General features: G+C 43.8%; 1 protein-coding gene across 2 annotated transcripts in view; it reads left to right on the plus strand.

Moving 5' to 3' along the window:
• Window positions 1-20,415, plus strand: part of Nid2 (nidogen 2) — a 64,038-nt gene that overhangs the window by 5,913 nt on the left and 37,710 nt on the right. For both annotated transcript variants that reach the window (XM_050126962.1, XM_050126961.1), the window contains exons 3-4: window positions 5,977-6,209; window positions 11,452-12,155. In XM_050126962.1, coding sequence (XP_049982919.1) covers window positions 5,977-6,209; window positions 11,452-12,155 — 937 coding nt within the window. The remainder of the gene's footprint in view (window positions 1-5,976; window positions 6,210-11,451; window positions 12,156-20,415) is intronic.

Genomic DNA, 20,415 nt, shown 5'->3' on the forward strand with positions numbered 1-20,415 from the left:
CTGGTTACATGCATTAGGCATCTACCTGAAATAGAAACATGGAGAGATTCTGGCCTTCTGAGGAAGAGTCAAGCTCTGTTCATGGGATGTAGTAGGGAGGAACTGAATAAACAAACTTTTCTTAAAATCAGGGAAGGCAAACAGCCTCTTCCATTTAGAGAGCACATAGATTTGGTGTTCCACATATTAATATCTGCATTTCCTTGTCCAATCAGCCCAACCTCAGTCTAATCAATAGTAATAGATGTTGAAAAGGTAAAATTAACATTTGAGAAATTCTAGAATAAGACAGAAAAAAAAAACCACAGGGACACATTCCTTCTTTGTATTCAAGTCTGAAGTTCTTCCCTGTGCCCAGTTTTGTCATTTTTAGCAAAATGGCGAGGTAATGGTGCCAATAAGTGATTTTTCTATCACTCATCTTCTTTATAAAGCATATATTAAAAAAAATCCTCTCCCAGTTTCCCTATTAAATTGCAAATTCTTATATGAGAGAAGCAGACTGTAGTCTCTAAGACAGTGAATATCCCTTAACTAATTGTTTGGTGGAAGGAAGTGCTGAAGGCAGGAAGGTCCTGTTGAAACCGAGTAAATGAAATACCAGGAGTTAATCTGGAGTCAGCCAGTGTTAATTCAGCTCCTTCTCTCCTCTGTCTGCTTTTGGCTCCTGTGGTGTTTATCTACATTCACTGGCTGCCACTGTGACGCCACCCCACCCCCACTCTGATGTCCCAAACACGCTCCTCTGTGACCTCTGCCACCATGCCTGTCCCCAGTAACTCTCCAGAAATTCCAATCATGGCTGTTTCCTTCTCCTTCCTTAGCCTGCAGCATCAAACATAATATTTTGGCTCAGCAGGTACTGTTGAATTAATATTCAAATGATTCAGTGAATGGGATTTAAAACCAAACCAGACAACCTGAGCTGAATGCATACCAGAAGCCAGCAAAGAGGGTGCTGGAGAATCAAAAGGAGTTCCATATAGAATCACACTGCTAAGCCCCTCAGGGGCCAGTACTTGGAGGGTAGAGTTTTCTAGGTGCAGGGAAATAAGAACACAGCGTTAAAGCACATAGTGGGAGTGGGGACAGTTAAACACTGTGCTGAGGGTGTAGTGAAGCTGAATGTGGGAGAGGCGTTCAGATGGCTGACCATTGCAGGGCATGAGCTCTGGGGTGGCTGGTTGCTACCACTACTCATTTCCTAACCTCAAGCACATTTGCAAGTCACTAGGTCTCTTTCTTTCTTTCTTTCTTTCTTTCTTTCTTTCTTTCTTTCTTTCTTTCTTTCTTTCTTTCTTTCTTTCTTTTTTCTTTCTTTCTTTGATTTTTTTTATATTTATTTATTTATTAAAGATTTCTGTCTCCTCCCTACCACCGCCTCCCATTTCCCCCTTCTCCCCCAATCAACTCCCCCTCCCTCATCAGCCCAAAGAGCAGTCAGGGTTCCCTGCCCTGTGGGGAGTCCAAGGACCTCCCACCTCCTTCCAGGTCTAGGTGAGCATCCAAACAGGCTAGGCTCCCACAAAGCCAGTATGTGCAGTAGGATCAAAACCCAGTGCCATTGTTCTTGACTTCTCAGCAGTCCTCATTGTCCGCTATGTTCAGCGAGTCCAGTTTTATCCCATGCTTTTTCAGACCCAGTTCAGCTGGCCTTGGTGAGTTCCCGATAGAACATCCCCATTGTCTCAGTGTGTGGGTGCACCCTTGCGGTCCTGAGTTCCTTGCTCGTGCTCTCTCTCCTTCTGCTCCTGATTTGGACCTTGGGGTTTCAGTCCGGTGCTCCAGTGTGGGACTTTGTCTCTGTCTCCTTTCATCGCCTGATGAAGGTTATATCCAGGAGGATGACTATATGTTTTTCTTTGGGTTCTCCTTCTTATTTAGCTTCTCTAGGATAACGAATTATAGGCTCAATGTCCTTTATTTATGGCTAGAAACCAATTATGAGTGAGTACATCCCATGTTCCTCTTTTTGGGTCTGGCTTACCTCACTCAGGATAGTGTTTTCTATTTCCGTCCATTTGCATGCAAAATTGAAGAAGGTCTTGTTCTTTAAAAGCAATGTGACAAGATAAAAAGAGAATTTGACTGTGAGAGCAGTAAGGAGACCTCTTGACCAGCTCCTGACAGAGGCTTGCCTGCAGTGGGCATTGAATGAATTGATGAGCAAATGAGTGGATGGATGGATGGATGGATGGATGGATGGATGGATGGATGGATGGATGGATGATCCAAATGAGAAATGCTGAGGCACAAGATTACAAACTAGGACTCGGGGTATGGGAATGAACAAGTTAATTTTGCTCCTTGTTCGACCTCTCAAAAGAGTTTGGACTGCAGCACTGGGCTGAGCTCCTAGAGTCCAGATGAAGAGAGGGAGGAGAGATCATAAGAGCAAGTTCAAGACCATGATTGGGAAAACCACAGAGACAGCTGACTTGAAATAGTGGGAGCTCAAGAACTCTGGACTGACACCTGGGGAACCTTTATGGCCCTCTGAATATGGGTGACAGTTATATGACTTGATCTGTTTGGGGGAGGGTTCCTGGCAATGGGACCAGAACTTCCCTGGTACATGAACTGGTGGCTCTTTGGAGCCCATAACCTAAGGTGGGATACCTTGGCCAGCCTGATTCCGGGGGGAGAGGGCAGGGGAGGGTGGGCCTGCTTCAACTTGGTATCCCAGACTTTGGTGTCTCCCTGGGTGAGGCCTTATCTGTTCTGAGAAGTTAATGGGGGGGGGGAGATGGTGGAGGTGGAGGGGAAGGAGAGGGAACTGGAGTTGGAATGTAAAATGAAAAATAATTAATTAAATTTAAAACAAAGGAAAAAAGATTTGACTGGAGAAAATTGCAACCTTAAAAATTTTTAAGTACTATTTTAAAGTTATTTGAGAATTTCACACATTCATACAATGTATTTTCAATATATTCCTCTACTCCTGTTTATTCTCAACTTTATGTCCTTTATTTGACCCAGTAAGTACAATTAGTGCAGCCCATATGGGCATGGGTGAGGAGTCACTCACTGGAGCCTGGTCTTCTTACCCACAGGGACCACACCCTTTAAGAAAACTGCCTCTTCCTCCCCTAGCAGTCATCAGCTGTCAGCAAGTGCAGGCTTCTGTGCCCCTCCCTCATCCATGCTGGAAAACTGAGTGATTAGATCTTGAGCTTGTGTTGTGCATTCATGAGTTTGGTAGCTCCATCATGTCCACAGGTCATTGTTTTGACCCGTTCCTTCTGACCTCTAGCTTTTAAACTCCTTCCACCTCTTTTTCTATGATGTTCCCTGAACTTTGAGGGAAATAAATATTGTAGATGGGGCCAACTGTGGCTGAGCACTCTGCAGATAGTGTGTTCTCTGTACTTTGACTAGTTTTGAGTCTATGCATGAGATACCATCCAGTCCATACATGATGCTCCCATGTGCTGAGAGATGGATTTAAAAGTATAGGTATTTAGAAGTTGTCTCTTGTTGAGTAGGCCTTAAATCCACCCAGAGAGAAGTTGATTATACTCATAAGACTCCTGCCACTTATTACACTCATGTGTATCCCCCCCCCCCCCACAGGGTTTCATTGTGTAACAGCCCTGGCTGTTCTAAAACTCACTTTGTAGACCAGGCTGGCCTCAGGCTGGCCTCAAACTCACAGAAATCCACCTGCCTCTGTCTCCCAAGTACTGGGAATAAAGGCGCGCGCCACCACTACCCAGTCCACGAGTGCATCTTGTCAGAGCCTTTGTTTTGTAGTTCTCTCAGTGGTCTCAGTAGCGTGAGACTGTTGATGTCTCTTCTCCCTCAGTAGCCTGTGCTCATGGTTAGTACTGGGTTGATTTCTCCACGTTCTTTGACCTCCATGTGTAGTGTCATCACTTGGACCTTCGTTTATCACTTTCTGGTGGGAAACCTGAGCAATGACCAGAACCAGCACTGATATGGGTGACACCCTTGACCAACTTGTTGGGGAGATATCTTACACCTGGCACTAAGCTCTTTATTTTTGTTTGTCTTTTTGAGACAGGGTTTCTGTGTATTCCTGGCTGTTCTGGAACTTACTCAATAGATCAGACTGGCCTGGAACTCACAGAGATCTACCTGCCTTATTGGATGAAGCAATTTTTTGAGGGATGTTCAAGGCGACCCATACAATGAAATGTCTCTCTATACTTAGCTCCTTCACAAGCAGAAAATTCAAAGAAAACACAATAATATAATAATCCAGACTCTGTGTATTTTTCATCTTTACATAGCTTTTTGTTTTTTATTCTATTACACTTTAATATTTATGTCTCTTTAAAGACCGTGTCTTATTTTTTATAAACCATTTACTTCCTTTTATAACTTTCTATACTCTTTTTCTTCTCTCCCCCAAGCCTACGGACATTTATCCAACACTGTGACCCACTTATAAAACTTTTTTATCTGTCTTTATTGCATATCTGTAATTATTTTCTGAACAAAAGAATTTCTTAAGATGCTAAGCACTTAAGAATCTAATTGTGACATTGCTAGGACATATATGGTACTGCCTGCTTGCCTTGACCATTCCAACATGATGGAGCTGCTCGCTGCTTACTAGAGCCACACATATGGCCCCACTTCCAGGCACACACTCAGTCCACGTTGCCATCAAGCAAGCCACAGCAGGCTTCTCACAAATCCCATCCAAATATTTGGTCTCCTGAAAGAGCTAGTGTTGAAGGAGCTGCAGGCTGCGTTCCTGCCGCCCAGCTCCCAGCCACAGGCTAGCTTTACCTGAAATAACAACACACAAACTGTATTCATATAAACACTGCTTGGCCCATTTCTATTAATATGTGTAGCACCACGAGGTGGTGACTCACCAGGGAGATTCTAGCCTATGTCCATCTTGGGTTGGAGCTTCATCATGTCTGCCCTGGAGAGGAGCGGCGTGGCGTCTGAGCCCACTTCCTCTTCTTCCCAGCATTCTGTTCTGTTTACTCCACCCACCTATGTTCTAACCTATCAGGCCAAGCACTTTCTTTTTTTTTCTTTCTTTATTAATTAACCAATGACCTTCCTCCATCAAGCTAGAGGTCGCGCTGGCAGCATGGTCCAGGAAGCCGGCATTTCAAAATGGCAAGTTTTTTTTTTCCTACTAACACTGAGTCAGGAAAACTTAAAAGGAGCTGCAACGTTAAAGCCTGGTTAACTCTGTTTTTTTGTTTGTTTGTTTGTTTCCCTATAATTTCTTCCCAACCTCTCTCAGGTTTTAAGTGGATTTTAGTTGGTCATGTGGGCACCAATTTGTAGCAGCAGGGAGGCTACTTATTGGTTCCTGGCTGCTTAGCCTCAAAATAATCACACAGAAACTGTATTCATTAAATCACTGCTTGGCCCATTAGCTTTAGCTTCCTATTGGCTAACTATTACATATTAATTTAACTCATTTCTATTAATCTGTATATTGCCACATTTTCTTTATTAATTAACCAATCATATTCACAGCATACAAATGGGAATCACACATCATGGGGTTAAAGGCATTCCCCACCACTGCCCAGCCTTCACTGGGCTTTTTATTTGACAACTTGTGTCTGATGAGAGGAACATTACCCCCCATGTAAAGTAATTCCCTTTAAACTTTTGCTGTGTGTATGTTTTGACAAGTAGGGTTCCCTGTGGCTATTTCAAGCATCCCTAGTGTTAATTTTCCCTTCCTAATCCCCTCTTCTTCCCTACAACCCTGGAGTTTCTTAACCCGTGTTTTACTTGTGAATAATCCAACTGTTGATCTAAATCGGTAGAAGAGGTTTAGAATAGCAACTTGTATAGCTGAAAATTTATATTTGTAGTTTGGAGAGAAAATTCTAAAAGTGAATGTGTTTTAAACCAGTATGTGGAAATCCTAAAAAGGATTTTGGACTCAGGCATCTAGATTGCCTACATTCTGTTTTCTTCTTTTGTTTATTTGTTTGTTTAAGGATGTTTGAAATTCCTGTTTGTCCACAGCTGAACACTTTCCAGGCAGTTCTGGCATCTGATGGATCTGATACCTACGCCCTCTTTCTCTATCCTGCCAATGGCCTTCAGTTCTTTGGAACCCGCCCCAAAGAGTCCTACAATGTCCAGTTGCAGCTTCCCGCTAGGGTGGGCTTCTGCCGAGGGGAGGCCGATGACCTGAAGAGAGAAGTGCCATATTTCAGCCTGACGAACACTGAGCAGTCTGTGAAAAATCTCTACCAGTAAGTTATGTGGAGTGTGTGCCTGTGCTATTTCATTGGAAGGACATTTAGAAGGGACACAATCGCAAATGGCCAGAGATCATTTAATAACGAGCTTGGTGGCTTCTACAAAAGGCACTGGGTCACATCCAGATGCTAAGCTCGACCCTGGAGCTTCAGGCTCTCCAAGATATTCTTTATTTTCCTGTGCGGTTGGGCATATGAACCAGAACCAGCAGCGATTATGTGTATGCTTGCAGAACCACTGGGGCTTGCTAGGAAAAACATTATTCTTGGAACCACATAAAAATATTGTAATAGCTGTCTCAGCGGAGGCTTTCCAGGTTAATTATTACTCAGGAGGAAGCGTCGTGATTTGGTGTTTCAAATAAGTATTGTTGAAGATTAAATTATGAGTAATATAATTTGCGGGAAGAGTGAATGGTGCTTTGGACTTCATTGCCCAAAATCATGGTGATAGGTTTGCCCACAGCATTGCCAGAAGCAAGCCTGCTTCTTACTCTTCCCAATGGCTTATTCTGTTAGCAGGGCACTAGGCCATTTTGCATTTGTCTGTCCAATTAGTGCTCAAATAAATTTATTGACTCCAGGTGGGCTCTTTTGGTCTTTGCTTTTTGAAACACTGGCTATGCCCACAGTAGCTATTTCATTGTCTCCCTTACTTAGCTGCTTCTCAGTCACACTGAATCCTCACTTATAGGAAAGCCTTATTCTTGTGCATGTATCTCTTGGTCTTAGCAACTAGAGAGAACTGGAGAGAACTCAGCAGAAATTTATTGGTCACTTATTATCTGCTAAGCATTGTGACAAAACATTTGCAGATGTTATCTTAATTAAATCTCACTTGACTTATAGGCAGTAAGTAGAGCTATTTTCTCAATTTTTGAATCACCTCACAGAAATTTAGTAAGGTGCCTGTGTCAGAGTATAAAGGCCAAGCTATAGTCAAGCCCAGATCTGAAGCACTGAAATATGGATTAAATTTTATACAGATCCTCTGTGTCCTTCTGTGACCCATGAGGGGCATGTGCAGGTCTCCTCACCTGCTGTATAGTCTAGACTCTAGAACAAACTTAGCTACATGCCATTTGCCCTCTCTTTTCATCTCCTAACCAGGAGTCCACTCCCAAGGTTGTGTGTACAGCCCTTGGAAGGAGGGTGGAGCACATTACTATGATTCTTTTTCTTTTTTCTTAATTTATTAGATTTAAAAAAAAAATACCAATCCAAGTTCCCACTCCCTCCTCTCCTCCCATTCCCTTCGCACACCCTTCCACTCCACTTCCTTCCAGTCCTCAGAGAGCATAAGCATGGCTGCGGCAGACTGCAGGGCCACTGGCAGTGGCACCAGGGTTTGTCCTTACTGCATGTACTGGCTTTTTGGGAGCCTATTCTCTTTGGATGTATATCTTGCTCAGCCTAGATAAAGTAGGGAGGGCCTTGGACCTTTCTACAAAGCTATGTGCATTAGTACGAATTTTAAGGCACAGGCCCTACACACCAAGGAAACCTGGGAAAGAGGGCCAAGAATCACAGAATCCTGGAAAGAGAGTTGGCATCTGCATGGCCACAGGAAGCAGGTGCATGTGTGTGAGAGAGTGTATGTGTGCACGTGTCTGTGTGTACAAAGAGCCTATGAGGAAAAGCAGTTGTGCTTCCCTACCAGAGCTATAAAGGCCCTCACACATGGGTGTCATACCCATGTATGCACATGGACACACTCCCGATATTTCATTCCTTTCTTGGATACTTTCCAGAAATAACCAGAGTTGCCAGAGAAGGGCGGAGTGAGATGTGACCAGAATTACTTGTAGGTTTGATGTACTTCATGCTTAATAAAAATAAAACAAAATAAAAACAACAGAATAACATGAAATCAATGTCAGAATTGCCTATCACCTCTTCGAGTGACAGCAATGCTAAGTGATCTTCCAAAGTGGGGTTTGCCTCCTCTTCAATATTTTCATGCTTGACACTATCTTGTAGGCCTCTTTACTCCAGACTCCATCTATATTATCATTGTGTGGGTTTAAACATTGTATCATTATATGCCCAGTACTGTGGGGACACCATTTGTAGTTCTCAAGCACAATTCTGGTTCTCTCTGAACACCTGCTGTGCGTCTTGGAGACGATCCTTGTCCTAGTCCTCGAATCTCCTCCTCAAACGAAGGTTATACATTATTGATGTTTTCAGTGCTGCTTTGAATATCTAGCTATCTACATTTAAGAAGGGAAGAGAGGGTAGTTATTAAGTGTTGCCCTCAGGGTCTGTGCTGGGCCTTTAATGTGGGTTTTCTAATGTGTTCTTCCTAAGAACTCAGGCAGGAAAGTGCAGTCACCCCATTCACAATCCAGTTTTCTTTCTTCCTTTCTTTCTTTTTTGTTTGTTTGTTTGTTTTCCTTTATCACACATTTATTTACTTTTTGCTTTTGTAAAAGTGTGTTCATAGGCTTGGTCATGTTTAAATTAATTAATAAATAGTTTTAAGATTTTTTTCCCTCAGATTTAGAGGCAAATAGAGAAAATACAATCAAATCCATATGCCCACAAGTTCTTTGGGTTCCTAGGAATTTCCAGCAGCATAAAGGGGTCCTGAGATTGCAAGCTGTGAGAACCTCTGCTCACATTAGTAGTGTCCACCCACTGGGCTGAGGGCTACATCTCCTGGGGAGTCAAATCTTGAAGGAGGTTCTGTTCGGAGATCACAGGGGCAACTGGACATGGCAGCTGGACATGGTGGTGCAAGTCTTTGATTGCAGCACCTAACAGGCAGAGGCAGGCAGATCTCTATGAATTTAAGGCCATCTTGGTCTACCCAGCAAGTTCCAAGCCAGTCAGGGCTCCAGTTTTCTTTCTAGGAGACAAATTCCATCAGGAAGCATTCCAAACAACCTCAAAGTGTAGGATAAACTAATTGTGTAGTTTCCCATCAGGCTCTGGGGCAGCAAACTGAAAGATGTTGATTTATGTCTCGTTAGAAGGCATTTATTTAGCTTCCTCTTCCATAATTTGTATTCTCCTACTCCTTGAAGCTTTTATAGCTGTCCATTCCCAAATTCAAGAGGCTTCCCAATTGCAGCACCTTGGGGGATGAACTCCAGCTCTAGCAATTTCTCTTACTGATGGTTTTCAGTTTTTAAAATTACACTTACTGTGTGCTTGGGGGGTGCTTGGGGGAGTATCTGTGTTGGAGAGCAGTTTGTGGGAGTTTTTGGTGCCCTTTCACCATGTGGAATCTCGGTATAGCTCTCAGCTTTTGTTGACAAGCAGGTTTCCCTGCTGAGCCATTTTATGAGCCCGGATTTCTGTCTTCTTTGGTGTTGTTTATTTACAACACTGATTTCTCTAAACACACCGCTGAGTGAGGGCAGGAGGGAAGTCTGTTGGTAGAACACTCGCCTGGTGGACATAAAGCCCTGTTTGATCTTCAGTGCCACATAAACTGGTACAGTGGCTCGGTCTGCTCTCTGTTGCTGTGATAAAACCATGACCAAAAGCAACCTGTGGGGGAATGAGTTTATTTGGTTTGTATATCCTGGGTCACAGTGCATTGATAGAAGCCAACACAGGAACTCAGGCAGGACAGGGACCTGGAGCGAGACAGGAACTGAAGCAGAACCTATGGAAAAACATCACCATTGGCTTGGTTCCCATATCTTGTTCAGCCTGCTATATATAGCTCAAGTTGGTTCCCTAGGGTGGTCCCCCACAGTGATTACCCTCATCAGTCATTAACCAAGAAAATGTCCCGCAGACTTTCCTACAGGCCAGTGTGATTGAGGGGAGTCCTTAATCGAAGTTTCCTCTTCTCAGATATGGCTAGGTTTGCATCAAGCTGGCAATAAACAATCAGCACAGCAGTAACAACATATGTGCACTTGGGCACGGGATGAAAAGACACAGAAGTAAAAAAAGTCTCAAACTGTACCAAACATTACTGCTGTAGAAATCTAGATTAGAGTGATGAATACCTGCCCAAAAGGACAAAGATCTCTTGTGCAATTTAGTGAATTTTTAATTTTCTTATTAGCTGTTCATTCTTACTGCTCATTGTTCATTTTTGAGGATGTTTTGTGGCATGGGAGAGCTCTGGGCAAACACGGCACTAATGTAACTGGATAATTCAAACTTACTCCAGCTTTCTCTTTGGGTGGCACACGCCTTTAATCCCAGCACTCGGGAGGCAGAGGCAGGCGGATCTCTGTGAGTTTGAGACCAGCCTGGTCTACAAGAGCTAGTTCCAGGACAGGCTCCAAAGCCACAGAGAAACCCTCTCTCTAAAAACAAAACAAAACAAAACAAAAACCAAAAGGAGTCTCACAGGCAGCTGCCCTCTTCACCCTGTCCCCATGAGCAGGCAAGGATGCCGTGTACTCATAATCCCAGTGGAAGATCTCAAGTTTGAGTCCAGCTTGGGCTAGCTGGTGAAACTCCTCTGACAAAAGAGAAATGATTTCTTGGAATATGAGAAGGTTCATAGTCCTCTCTACTGGATAAATTGTAACTCATTTTGATAAATACATTTCACTTATTGAGCTAGACTTAGACTTAAAAAAACACTCCTGTATCATCCTCTATCATTAGTAGATTAGTTCTTATGAATAACTTCTTCTTATCCACCAGATATAGGTTTCCAATGTAATTTAACTTAGATGTTTGGAACGCAGGCTTTGTAGTTAACAGTCTGCCAGCTATTAGATGTATGATTTTAAGATTACTTAGTCTCTCTAAAGCTATGTAAGTTTTCCTCAGTAAAACTGGGCATAGCAACTACCTCTGACTTTCAGAACACAGTGAAGACTTGCAGAGCACAGTGTTAAGCACTTGGTGCAGGCTGGGCCAAAACATAGGAATCGATATTGTTTAAGTGGTTGGAGAAGCTTACACTTAAGTGATTTAGGATATCTTTTAAGTTTTCATTCAAGTAGAGAAAGCATAAAATATTCTTGCTTTTCCTGTTTGTTTTCAGATAGCCAGATTTTAGATAAAACATTTGGTTTTTGGTTGTAGAGCAGATTTATATGATAGTTTAGAGTTGCATGCATGATGCCGAACAAAAAGCAACTTATATCAAAATTCCAGTATCATGTTTTAGTTACTTACCTAGAAAGTTCGTTTCTGTCTGACATACATTAGGGAAAAATCTCACTTTTGTCTTTATAGTCTTGGTTTCAAAATGAACTGTGAAGGAGGGTGAGTGAGTGGATGTGTCACAATCAGCTCTTTCCTTTGTTCTTAGACTAAGTAACCTGGGGATTCCTGGAGCATGGGCTTTTCATATCGGCAGCAGGGTTCCCCTGGACAATGTCAGGCCAGCAACAGTTGAAGGCGACCTTTCTGCAGCCCACTCTTCAGCTTCTCTGGAACACTCCTTCAGCCAAGCTGCAGCCCTGGAGAGCTATTCTGAGGACAATTTTGATTACTACGATGAGAATGAAGAGGACATTGAATACCCACCAGTTGAACCAGGGGAGGCTTTGGATGGCCACAGCAGAATTGATGTATCATTCAATTCAAAGTCTGATCCAGGCCCTGTCAAGAGTGGGACCTTGTCTCCAGATCCTGGTCAGGCTTCTCCTTTGCCACGCCGTGGTGACTGGTCACCCTATTGGGAAACAGAATCAGTTTCCTTGGACCTTCAGACCAAACAGGGAGCATCTGTGGGAGAGGTAGAGGTCCTGGATTTCAAGGACCCAGTGAAGCTTTTGGATCATATGGGTACCAGAACCCTGGCTCCTGTGAAGGCAGATGCAGCTTTCCTGAATCCAGGCAAGGAAGATCTTGGGAACAGAAGCAGTAAGCCCTACCCCGATGCAGGGCCGGATGTTCCTGTCCCTCCTCTGGAAGAAGTCCTTCCAGATTACCCAGTGTCTGGTCATGTGCCTACCCTTGGAGGGAGGTATGTGGTAGGAGTGGAGGACCGGCTTGGTTCTAATGATCAGGGTAAGTGCATTGGAAAACCGAATGTTTGAAGTTTTCGTTTAAAAAAAAATGTAGAATTGTCAAGCTCGATGTGGTCACTCACATATGGTAATCCCAGCACAGGGGAGGCTGAGACTGAGGGCCAGCCTGAGCTATATAGAGAATTCTAGGCCACCCTGGATTATAGAGTGAGACCTTTTCCAAAACAAAACTAAAATAGAGTTGTGGTTTTTCTCCTAAGTGAATAGGTGAAAAATTTAGCAAGAAGATGGAACTGATTTTTTTCTCCTTGTGTTTAAGGAGATAAATTCCCTCTTCCAAGAAAATCTTGGCAAAAGAGTTCTTCTTGGAGTCTCCTGATCATTAATAATGTGTTCTAAAAGTTAAGCCTCATGGAGTGGGGAAAGAACTGGGCCGCTGTGCCGGCTGTCCTCTCAAGTGTAATGAAATATTTTAGTTTGCAAGTTCAGGGAAGGTGAACCATTTGGAGGCTTAGTAGGCGATAAAGGGTGGAGGACTAGGCCATTTGGCCTTGACCATGGTGAATTGTGCAGGTTTGACAAACATGCTGAAGAGCCCATGGGGAGGACATGGTAGACACCTGTGTCTGCTGGATTTTTTTGTTTGTTTGTTTGTTTGTTTGTTTTATTTTTTTCTTTTTTTTGGTTCTGGCCCCTTCGGCTGTGGCCTTTGCCTCCCTGAGCCCTGTTCTCATTGCACGACTCACTGGCCAGAGCTGGAGGGAGGTGGGAAATGCCCAGAGGGGACAGCACTTCACCCACACTGATGAACTGGGAAACTGGCCCTGGGCTCATCCCTCTTGTTTCGGTCCTGTTCTTTGCCGGGAGGAAAGGGTCAAAGGTGACAGCTTTCTCCATTATGTTTCACCTTTTCGGTTGTTCCACCAATGTTTTGACAAAAACATACTAACCTAACAAAGGGGGCCTTCTGGGTGCTGCTAGGACATTTTTTTTCCAGGATGTTGTTTGGAGAACTATTTCATGAAGAAAGAAAACCACTTTGTGTTTAACAGAGCGTTAAGTGATAGTTAGTGGAAGAGACCTGATGTAATTTTTGAATCTTGGCTATACTGAGGCAACTTATTTCACCCCTAAGCCTCTGATTTCTTGTAGATAAATTGCCAGGATTTGATGTAGATATATGTGAAGTTCTCAGTGCCTACCTTAGTTCTTTAAAGAAAATAGTGGCTGACGTTATAATTTTTGAGGATTTAAGACATCGGAAGTAGGATGGAGGACAGGTGAAGAATGGACAACAGGATGGAAAACAGAAAAAGTGAAAACAGAAAAAAGGACGTATTAAAAAGTTTCTGGCCCTGATTCCCTTCTCCATGATGGAGTCAGGCAATTTCTGACTTTTCTGATTTACAGACTTCTGTAAATCCAAAAACATAGATTTTTTGAAGGTTCTAGAATTTACAGATCCTTCTAACAGTCTCCAAAAGTTTCCGTGTTACTTCTTTCTGCCTAAAGGGACTTACAGATATGAATGAATCAAAGGTTTTCTCAAAGGGATTTTGTTGTGCAGATGTGTTTCTGCATGGCCTTTGTTGGAGGCAGGTTCTCCTGGCCCAAAAAGAGCGCACAGTTACTGAAAAGCCGCGCCTGCTCCCGAGGTGTAAGTGATATGGCCCAACACAAAACTGCAAACATTTGAGGTTTCTCTTCTTTTGAAACTCAGTTGTGGTTCTCAAAATGAGAACTTTGTAGATAACAGTGAGTCACAATGTCAAAGGTTGGCCGTGGCTCCTCAGGAGGGCCTGAAATGGAACTGGCTGTTGGGAACCCAGGAGGGGCATGAACTGTGCTGTTTACCAGCTGCCAAATGTAGCCAACTGTTGACATCTTAAATGACAGAACATTTATGGAAGATGCATTCAGGGGAAGAATGTCTAATTAGAAGTATTTAAATCTTAGAGGAAAAAATCTTTTAAATTTCATTTCAAAAATGTGTGTTCATATGTGTGGAAACTTAACACTTAAAAAGAAAATGTTGTGAACTGTGTGAAGTATAGAAGCATGTGATTATTATTATTTGTTTGAAAGGAAGCCCTAGCATCCCAGATTTATCTGGCAACTGTGGGGCTAACTCTGGAACGCTGGTGACATGAGGGTCACTGAGACCTGGCAAGAAGCAGCTCTGGAGTAAAAAGTCCATGGATCTTGGTGGTGGATGGTCTCAAGCTCCCTGCAGCTCTGTTATGTACTTGGAGGAAAGACACTGTCAGACCCTTCAGAAAACACCATTCCCAATAAATTTTAGCATCCCCTTTAAGTGTGTAGCATTCAGTTTGCTGAACCAGGGAATTAGGATTTTGTTAAAGGCCCAGGAAATCTTTCTTTTTAGTGTTGCTTTCAATAGGACGCACATGTGTGCACAGGTGCATATGTTTGCAAGTGTGTCGAGGATGGAGGACAACCTTGAATGTGTGTCATTCTCAGGAGTGCATCAACACTGGCCCTTGCTGGCCTGGAACTTAACACATCATCTAGACTGGTGGCCAGGAAGCCCTAGGGAACTGCCTCTCTGTTTTGTTTTTGTAACAGGGGTCCTGGAAATTAACCTTGGGTCCTAATGTTTACAAGGAAAATACTTTCCTGATTAAACCATTTCCCCAGTCCTATAGATTAGCAATATATCTATCTACCTATATTCTTATATGTCTGCCTGGCTGACTGTCTTTGTTTACTTTTGAGATAGGGTCTCACGCTGTAACCCCAGGTTGCTTGGAACTTGTATGTCAACCAGCCTGGCCTTAAACTCACAAACATCCTCCTGCCTTTGTCTCCTTAGGTCTGGGATGCTGTTGTGAACTGATATGCTTGGCCACCTATAGACTACTTTTTTAAATTCAGAATTCTAGATTCTTTTCAAATTTTTACATCTGCATCAGGCGCATTCAGGTTCTGGCCTTGTATCTTTTGCTTCTTTGATTTCATAGATCATAGAGCCAGCAATACAGAGAATGTGTGAGCATCCTTTCTCTGAGGTGACTTGTATTTAACAGTAGTTTGTTGTCATGCCAAGAAATTACCCAAGCACCCATATGCTTTACTCTGTGTGGGAACCATGGGGGAAGATTGCTTGAGATGCATTGTGCCTGCTGCTTCTCTAAGAAGAGACTTTAGATTGCATTGTCATGGTTGATGCTCAGGGTTGACTGGAGTGAGTTAGTGTCAGCCTTCTCGTTTTGAAGGCTGGAAATAGATACTGTCTCTCTGAGTACAAGACAGACATTGCAGCAGCGTCAGGGATTCCGCGGAGGGGTTACATCTGTGTTTGTGGCTGCAACCAGGGAAGTCTTACTGAAGGAGGGGATGCTTGAAGTAGGTTGTGGGGATCTGAGCCTGAGGCCAGAGAAGGTGGGATTTTGAGAACATTCTGGAAAGATGGGTACAGAAGTGGAGATGGAGCCGGGGATGAAGTGAGATAAGATTTGTCAGTGAAGCTAACAGGGATCCGACTGCCTGTACTGTGAGGAACAGGCAGTGAGGCTGGTAAGGGGTTTTAATGCTCTTGAACCTGTTGAGGTTCTTCTGTAAGAACCTGGGTATGATCTCAGGTGACAATACGAACTAGAAGGGAGGGCACCTAGGCTCCGGATGCCTTGTGTATTCTGCCCCACGCAGGAGTTTTGTTCTTTCTGTTTGGAAGTCAGTCATCCTGGAAGAGCCCAACTTCCTCTCTCTTTCTGACCTTCAGGGTGGGTTACTCAAGCGTATGGCTCACTGGAGGTTCATTCTTGAAGAAATTCTAGCAGTCTCTAAACTCAACCCAGCTCACCAGGCCCCAAAGCCTCACCTCATGGCTACCTCCAGGTTGCCAAGACAGTCTGTGAGTAGAGGCTCCCATACCTCTCAGAACACCTGTGTGTAGAGATTCCTTGATGGGTCCTGTCCCTTGTCCAGAAGGTGAGAGGGAGCCTATTAGTGTCCTGATAGCTGAGCTGATGTTAGCAGCCACAACAAAGTCTTAGAGGCAGTTTGCCACCGACATCGTCACAAGCTCTGTATATACTTATTGATGTGGAGACCGGAAGGGAGTGCTTGCCACAGCTGCTGCAAAAGAGGATGTGCTGTTCCTGAATAGTCTGTCATTCTGGGGGGGTGAGGAAATCTGGGGGGAAAAGATCTGTTCTGTAGTGAAAACGTTGATTCTGGTTCTTAAGGTGTTTTTAAAGATAAAAGTGTGCCCAGCTGCTTTGGGATAGGCTCGGGAAACCCTGTGTCCTCTATGATGTGCACTGTGGGACCTCCTCTCCCGAGGCTGTCCTCTGTAAGGAGGGCAGGCAAGCCAAGGACTGAAGACAAGTGCTTAAACCTTTCTGGGGAAAGATGGATCGGAACAAGTAAAGAGGAGAAATTTCTATTTTTGTTAAAAATTCCCAATTAGGATAAGATTCAAGTGCTCTGGCAGAGTCCCTGCTTCATTCTCTTAGATATCCCCACTCCATTTTTTTTTCTGTTAAAGGATATGAGAAAGGTTTATTTTGTTTTATTTTATTGTTTTTGGGTTTTTTGTTGTTGTTGTTGTTGTTTTAGTTAAGTGGAGAAAAAAAGTGAGACTTAAACATCCCTAACACTAAGCTGCCTTTGCCATTATCCAACCTCAGACGGCAAGTCTATGACAAATGGATATTATTTAAACCCGGCAGCCTCTGCCCACTGCCCACCTAGATTCAGCGGCATAGCATTTTAATCATCTGTAGTTGGTGGAGGCTGAAGCATTAATTCAATCCCATGGAGAGTTGGGAAGGAATTGGTGGGTTTAAGGTGGGCCTCAGAATTCGTCTTTTTAACAATTACCTCAGTGTTTCTAATGTACTAACCCTCGCTGTAAGGGGTAGATGGTGCAATGCTGCGGGTGGCCAATGCTGTCAGGGTGGAGATGGGTTTCCCCAAGCAACCCTCAGCAGCTGTCAAAGCTGCAGTCATCTGAGCTCTGAGCGCAGCTCCCGGTTTCCCACACTGACTCATGTTGCACTCTCTCCCCTTTCTTGCACCTCACATTCATCAGTAGGACCCTGTTGGTTCTGCCTCCGGCGTCTCCTGGACCAGTCTCCTAGATCACTTCTTTCCGCTGCTCTTCCTTAGCACCTTTTCCTACCAAGGTCCCAGCTCACTGAAGTCAGCCATGTTTGTTTATTGGCTGCTGCCCAGCAGAATGCAAGCTCCAAAGCAGCTGTTTGCTTGACTTCTGGATTCATGGCTCGGGGAGAGTGTTTAGTAAATACTTATTTAACTGGTGGATAAAAGAAAGGAAGAACATTGTGTGAGATGTTTGCTATCACCAGCACATTTCCATATTAGGTGTTGAGTGTGCAAGTGCATGTGGATGTGGAAGAGGGTATAAGTGAAGTGAATCTTCCTGAGTTTGGGGTTGCATGTGACTGAAGAGGGTGTGTGCTTGGTTCAAGTTCCATTCTCAAAAAACAAATTTTCATAAAAATCTGAGGAGAGTCTCAGGTCAGCTTACCAATAAGTACTTGACCCATTGTACTTGTGGTTTTAGTCTTCTCATAGCTTTTGTAAGGAAGCTTTTTTCTATTCTGGTTTCTCGTTAACTTTAGAACCCTTGTCTGGGACCTGAGAGATGGACACCATGCCTGATGACCTGAATTTGACCCCTGGACCCATGTGGTAGAGAGAGCTGATTCCCATGGGTTGTTCTCTGTCCACCACACACACTCTCACCTTTCTAATACATAAATGAATATTAAAACAACCCTTTTGCGTGTAGTCTCCTGTGAGTTCTTCATCAGGAGCTGCGACTCACGCTATGATCACACCTAGAGTTTTAGTTAAATTAACCTAGCTCTCCCAGAATCTCTAGTTCCCTCTTCACCTCCTGATGAGGCTTAGAATGACTGGGGCTATAAGTCTTCACAAAATAACAAACAGCAGGGATACAGCACAAACCCATCCATTGCTTACTTAACTTGCAAGCCAAACCATGAGTGGAAATGGGTTTTCTTTTGATCGGCCATAACTGAAAATGGCTCCGCAGGATGCTTACATTGCCACACACCATGGAGAATTCTTAGGTGAAGGAGTGCAGATGGCGCCTGCCTGTGGTTTCCCAAAGGGACTGACGATGACCCAGCTTGTGACCTTCCGAAGCTCCACCTGTGCTGGTTCAGGAGCACACCTCTTTACATGAGCAGCAGCTTGAGCAGGGGAAACTTTGTTCTTTGACACACTCGCGTTACACTAACATCTTTTTACTTACCCTGATTTTTGTTGAGAGAGAGGCGTGACGTAGTGAGAAAGTTCATGCTCAGTGTATACACGAGACCCTGGGATCCATGTCCCAAACCCTCCACACACACACACTCCTCACTCCTAAACCACTGATAACAATAAGTAGTTTTCTACGTAGAAAAGGCATGCTATCTTGTCACAATCCATTCTTCCCCTTTTCCCCCTGCAGTGAATTTTGTTGATTAAAAGAAAGTTATGCAAAAACAGTTTTTCTTGTCAAAGAAGTTGAGTTATGCCTAATTTTCCGTTTTTATAAAGCTGTAATTTCTCAGACAGGTCACTGACTCCATTCTTCAGCTCCTCACCAACTTTCCCTTTAACTAAGGTGTTCTGACCCGATGACCCCCTCAAACTGCAGCTTCTCGTGGATGCTTTAACTGCAAAAGGAATGCTTGCGCTACTCTCAGTGTTTCTCAGTAACTGTCTGGGCTTGGGGATGTGCACGTGGGTGTGGATGCCCAAAGAGTCCAGAAGTGGGCATAAGATCCTGTGCGGCTGGAGTTGTCACCCAGGCTGAATGCTGGGAACTGAACTCCGGTCCTTACTGTTCCTCACTGCTGAGCCATCTCCAGTCCCTTTCACCTCTTCTTACCTGTGTGTTTTTCTCAACATGCTGTAAGCATCCAATCCCACCCTTAGCCTTAGTTGGGTCCCACTGGGGAGTAGTAAGGACCCAGAGCCTTCAGAGTTCCGTCCCAGCTGCTCACAGCCCTTGTGACTTCAGGTGAGTCACCTTAGTCCTCTTTGTTTCCATTTCTTTCTCTGGAAAACAGATGAAAATGGCACTTGGTAGCCAGGGATCTGGTGCAGATGGAGTGTTGATGTTAAAGCTGGCGGGAGAGTGCCTAGTCTATATCAAGCCAGCTTGAATTTTATCTCTCTTATCCTTGTGTTTGCTGATGTAAGTGGTTATGCCGGTTACACATGGGGAGCTAGATCTTTTCATTGTCTCACCTGGAATACTCTTAAGTAAATATTGAATTTTTGATTCCTTCCACCCATTCCTTATTTTCAGACTTATTCCTGGAAGGCCACCACAGTCTGTTTTTTTCCTATGAATAGCCAGAACTGGTACTTTCAGCACCAGTGGCTAGAATGCACTAGAAATTTTGCCCTTCCTGCTTTATCTGAAATCTCTTGGTATCTCTCTCTAGCCTTCTGACTCCAGTGGCTGGGAGGTATAGCATGCACAGCCACAGCCAGCCACCCTGCCTCCTGGTGGCCATACTTAGAATTGGTACATCGCTCAGCATCCTGGTAAAAAGAATTTATCAAACTGGGAGGTGGTGGTGCACGCCTTCAATCCCAGCACTCAGGAGGCAGAGGCAGGAGGATCCCTGTGAGTTCGAGGCCAGCCTGGTCTACAAGAGCTAGTTCCAGGATAGGCTTGATAGCTGTCTCAAAAAACCAAGAAAAAAAAACTGTGCCCCAATTTCAAGGAACACTTTGGCCATTTCTTTTATAAACAATGACATGGTGACATTGGCTCCAGGTTCCTCTCTTTCTTATGTTCCTCCCTCCTTCCCTTATCTCTCTCGCACAAATATCTCTCTGTAATAGGTAGAGTATGTGGGAAGTTTGGACAACAATCCCTGGAACATCAAGCTTCCTCTGGTTTACTGTGGCTTTGTAGAGCATCTATGACTATAGCCTACTTTGTTTCTGCTGCATGGAAATCATACTCGTGTTCGAAATGACAAAAGCTCCTTAACCCTGTTCCTTGTTCTCTCCCCCCCCCCACTCTTCCGCATGTGAAGGCAAGTGTTTGTGCATCCTTTACATTCGGGTTCCTTAAGAGTTAGCTGTAAACCCTGGATCTTAGCTCCCTGAAGATTATTGCTCAAATCATACAAATCATTGTCAAATCATACAAAATTGCTAGTGTTTGGTCATTTTCCTTTACTAATCAAATGGTGATTTCATAAAGCACACTCTCATCTGCAAGAATGGTTTGCCTTCACGACTGCTCTCAGCCAAGCTCACCCGTGTTGTAATAAGAC

This window comes from Alexandromys fortis, unplaced genomic scaffold (genome assembly GCF_014885135.2).
Source record: "Alexandromys fortis isolate MF-2015 unplaced genomic scaffold, M_Fortis_MF-2015_v1.1 scaffold_233, whole genome shotgun sequence".
NCBI lineage: Eukaryota > Metazoa > Chordata > Mammalia > Rodentia > Cricetidae > Alexandromys > Alexandromys fortis.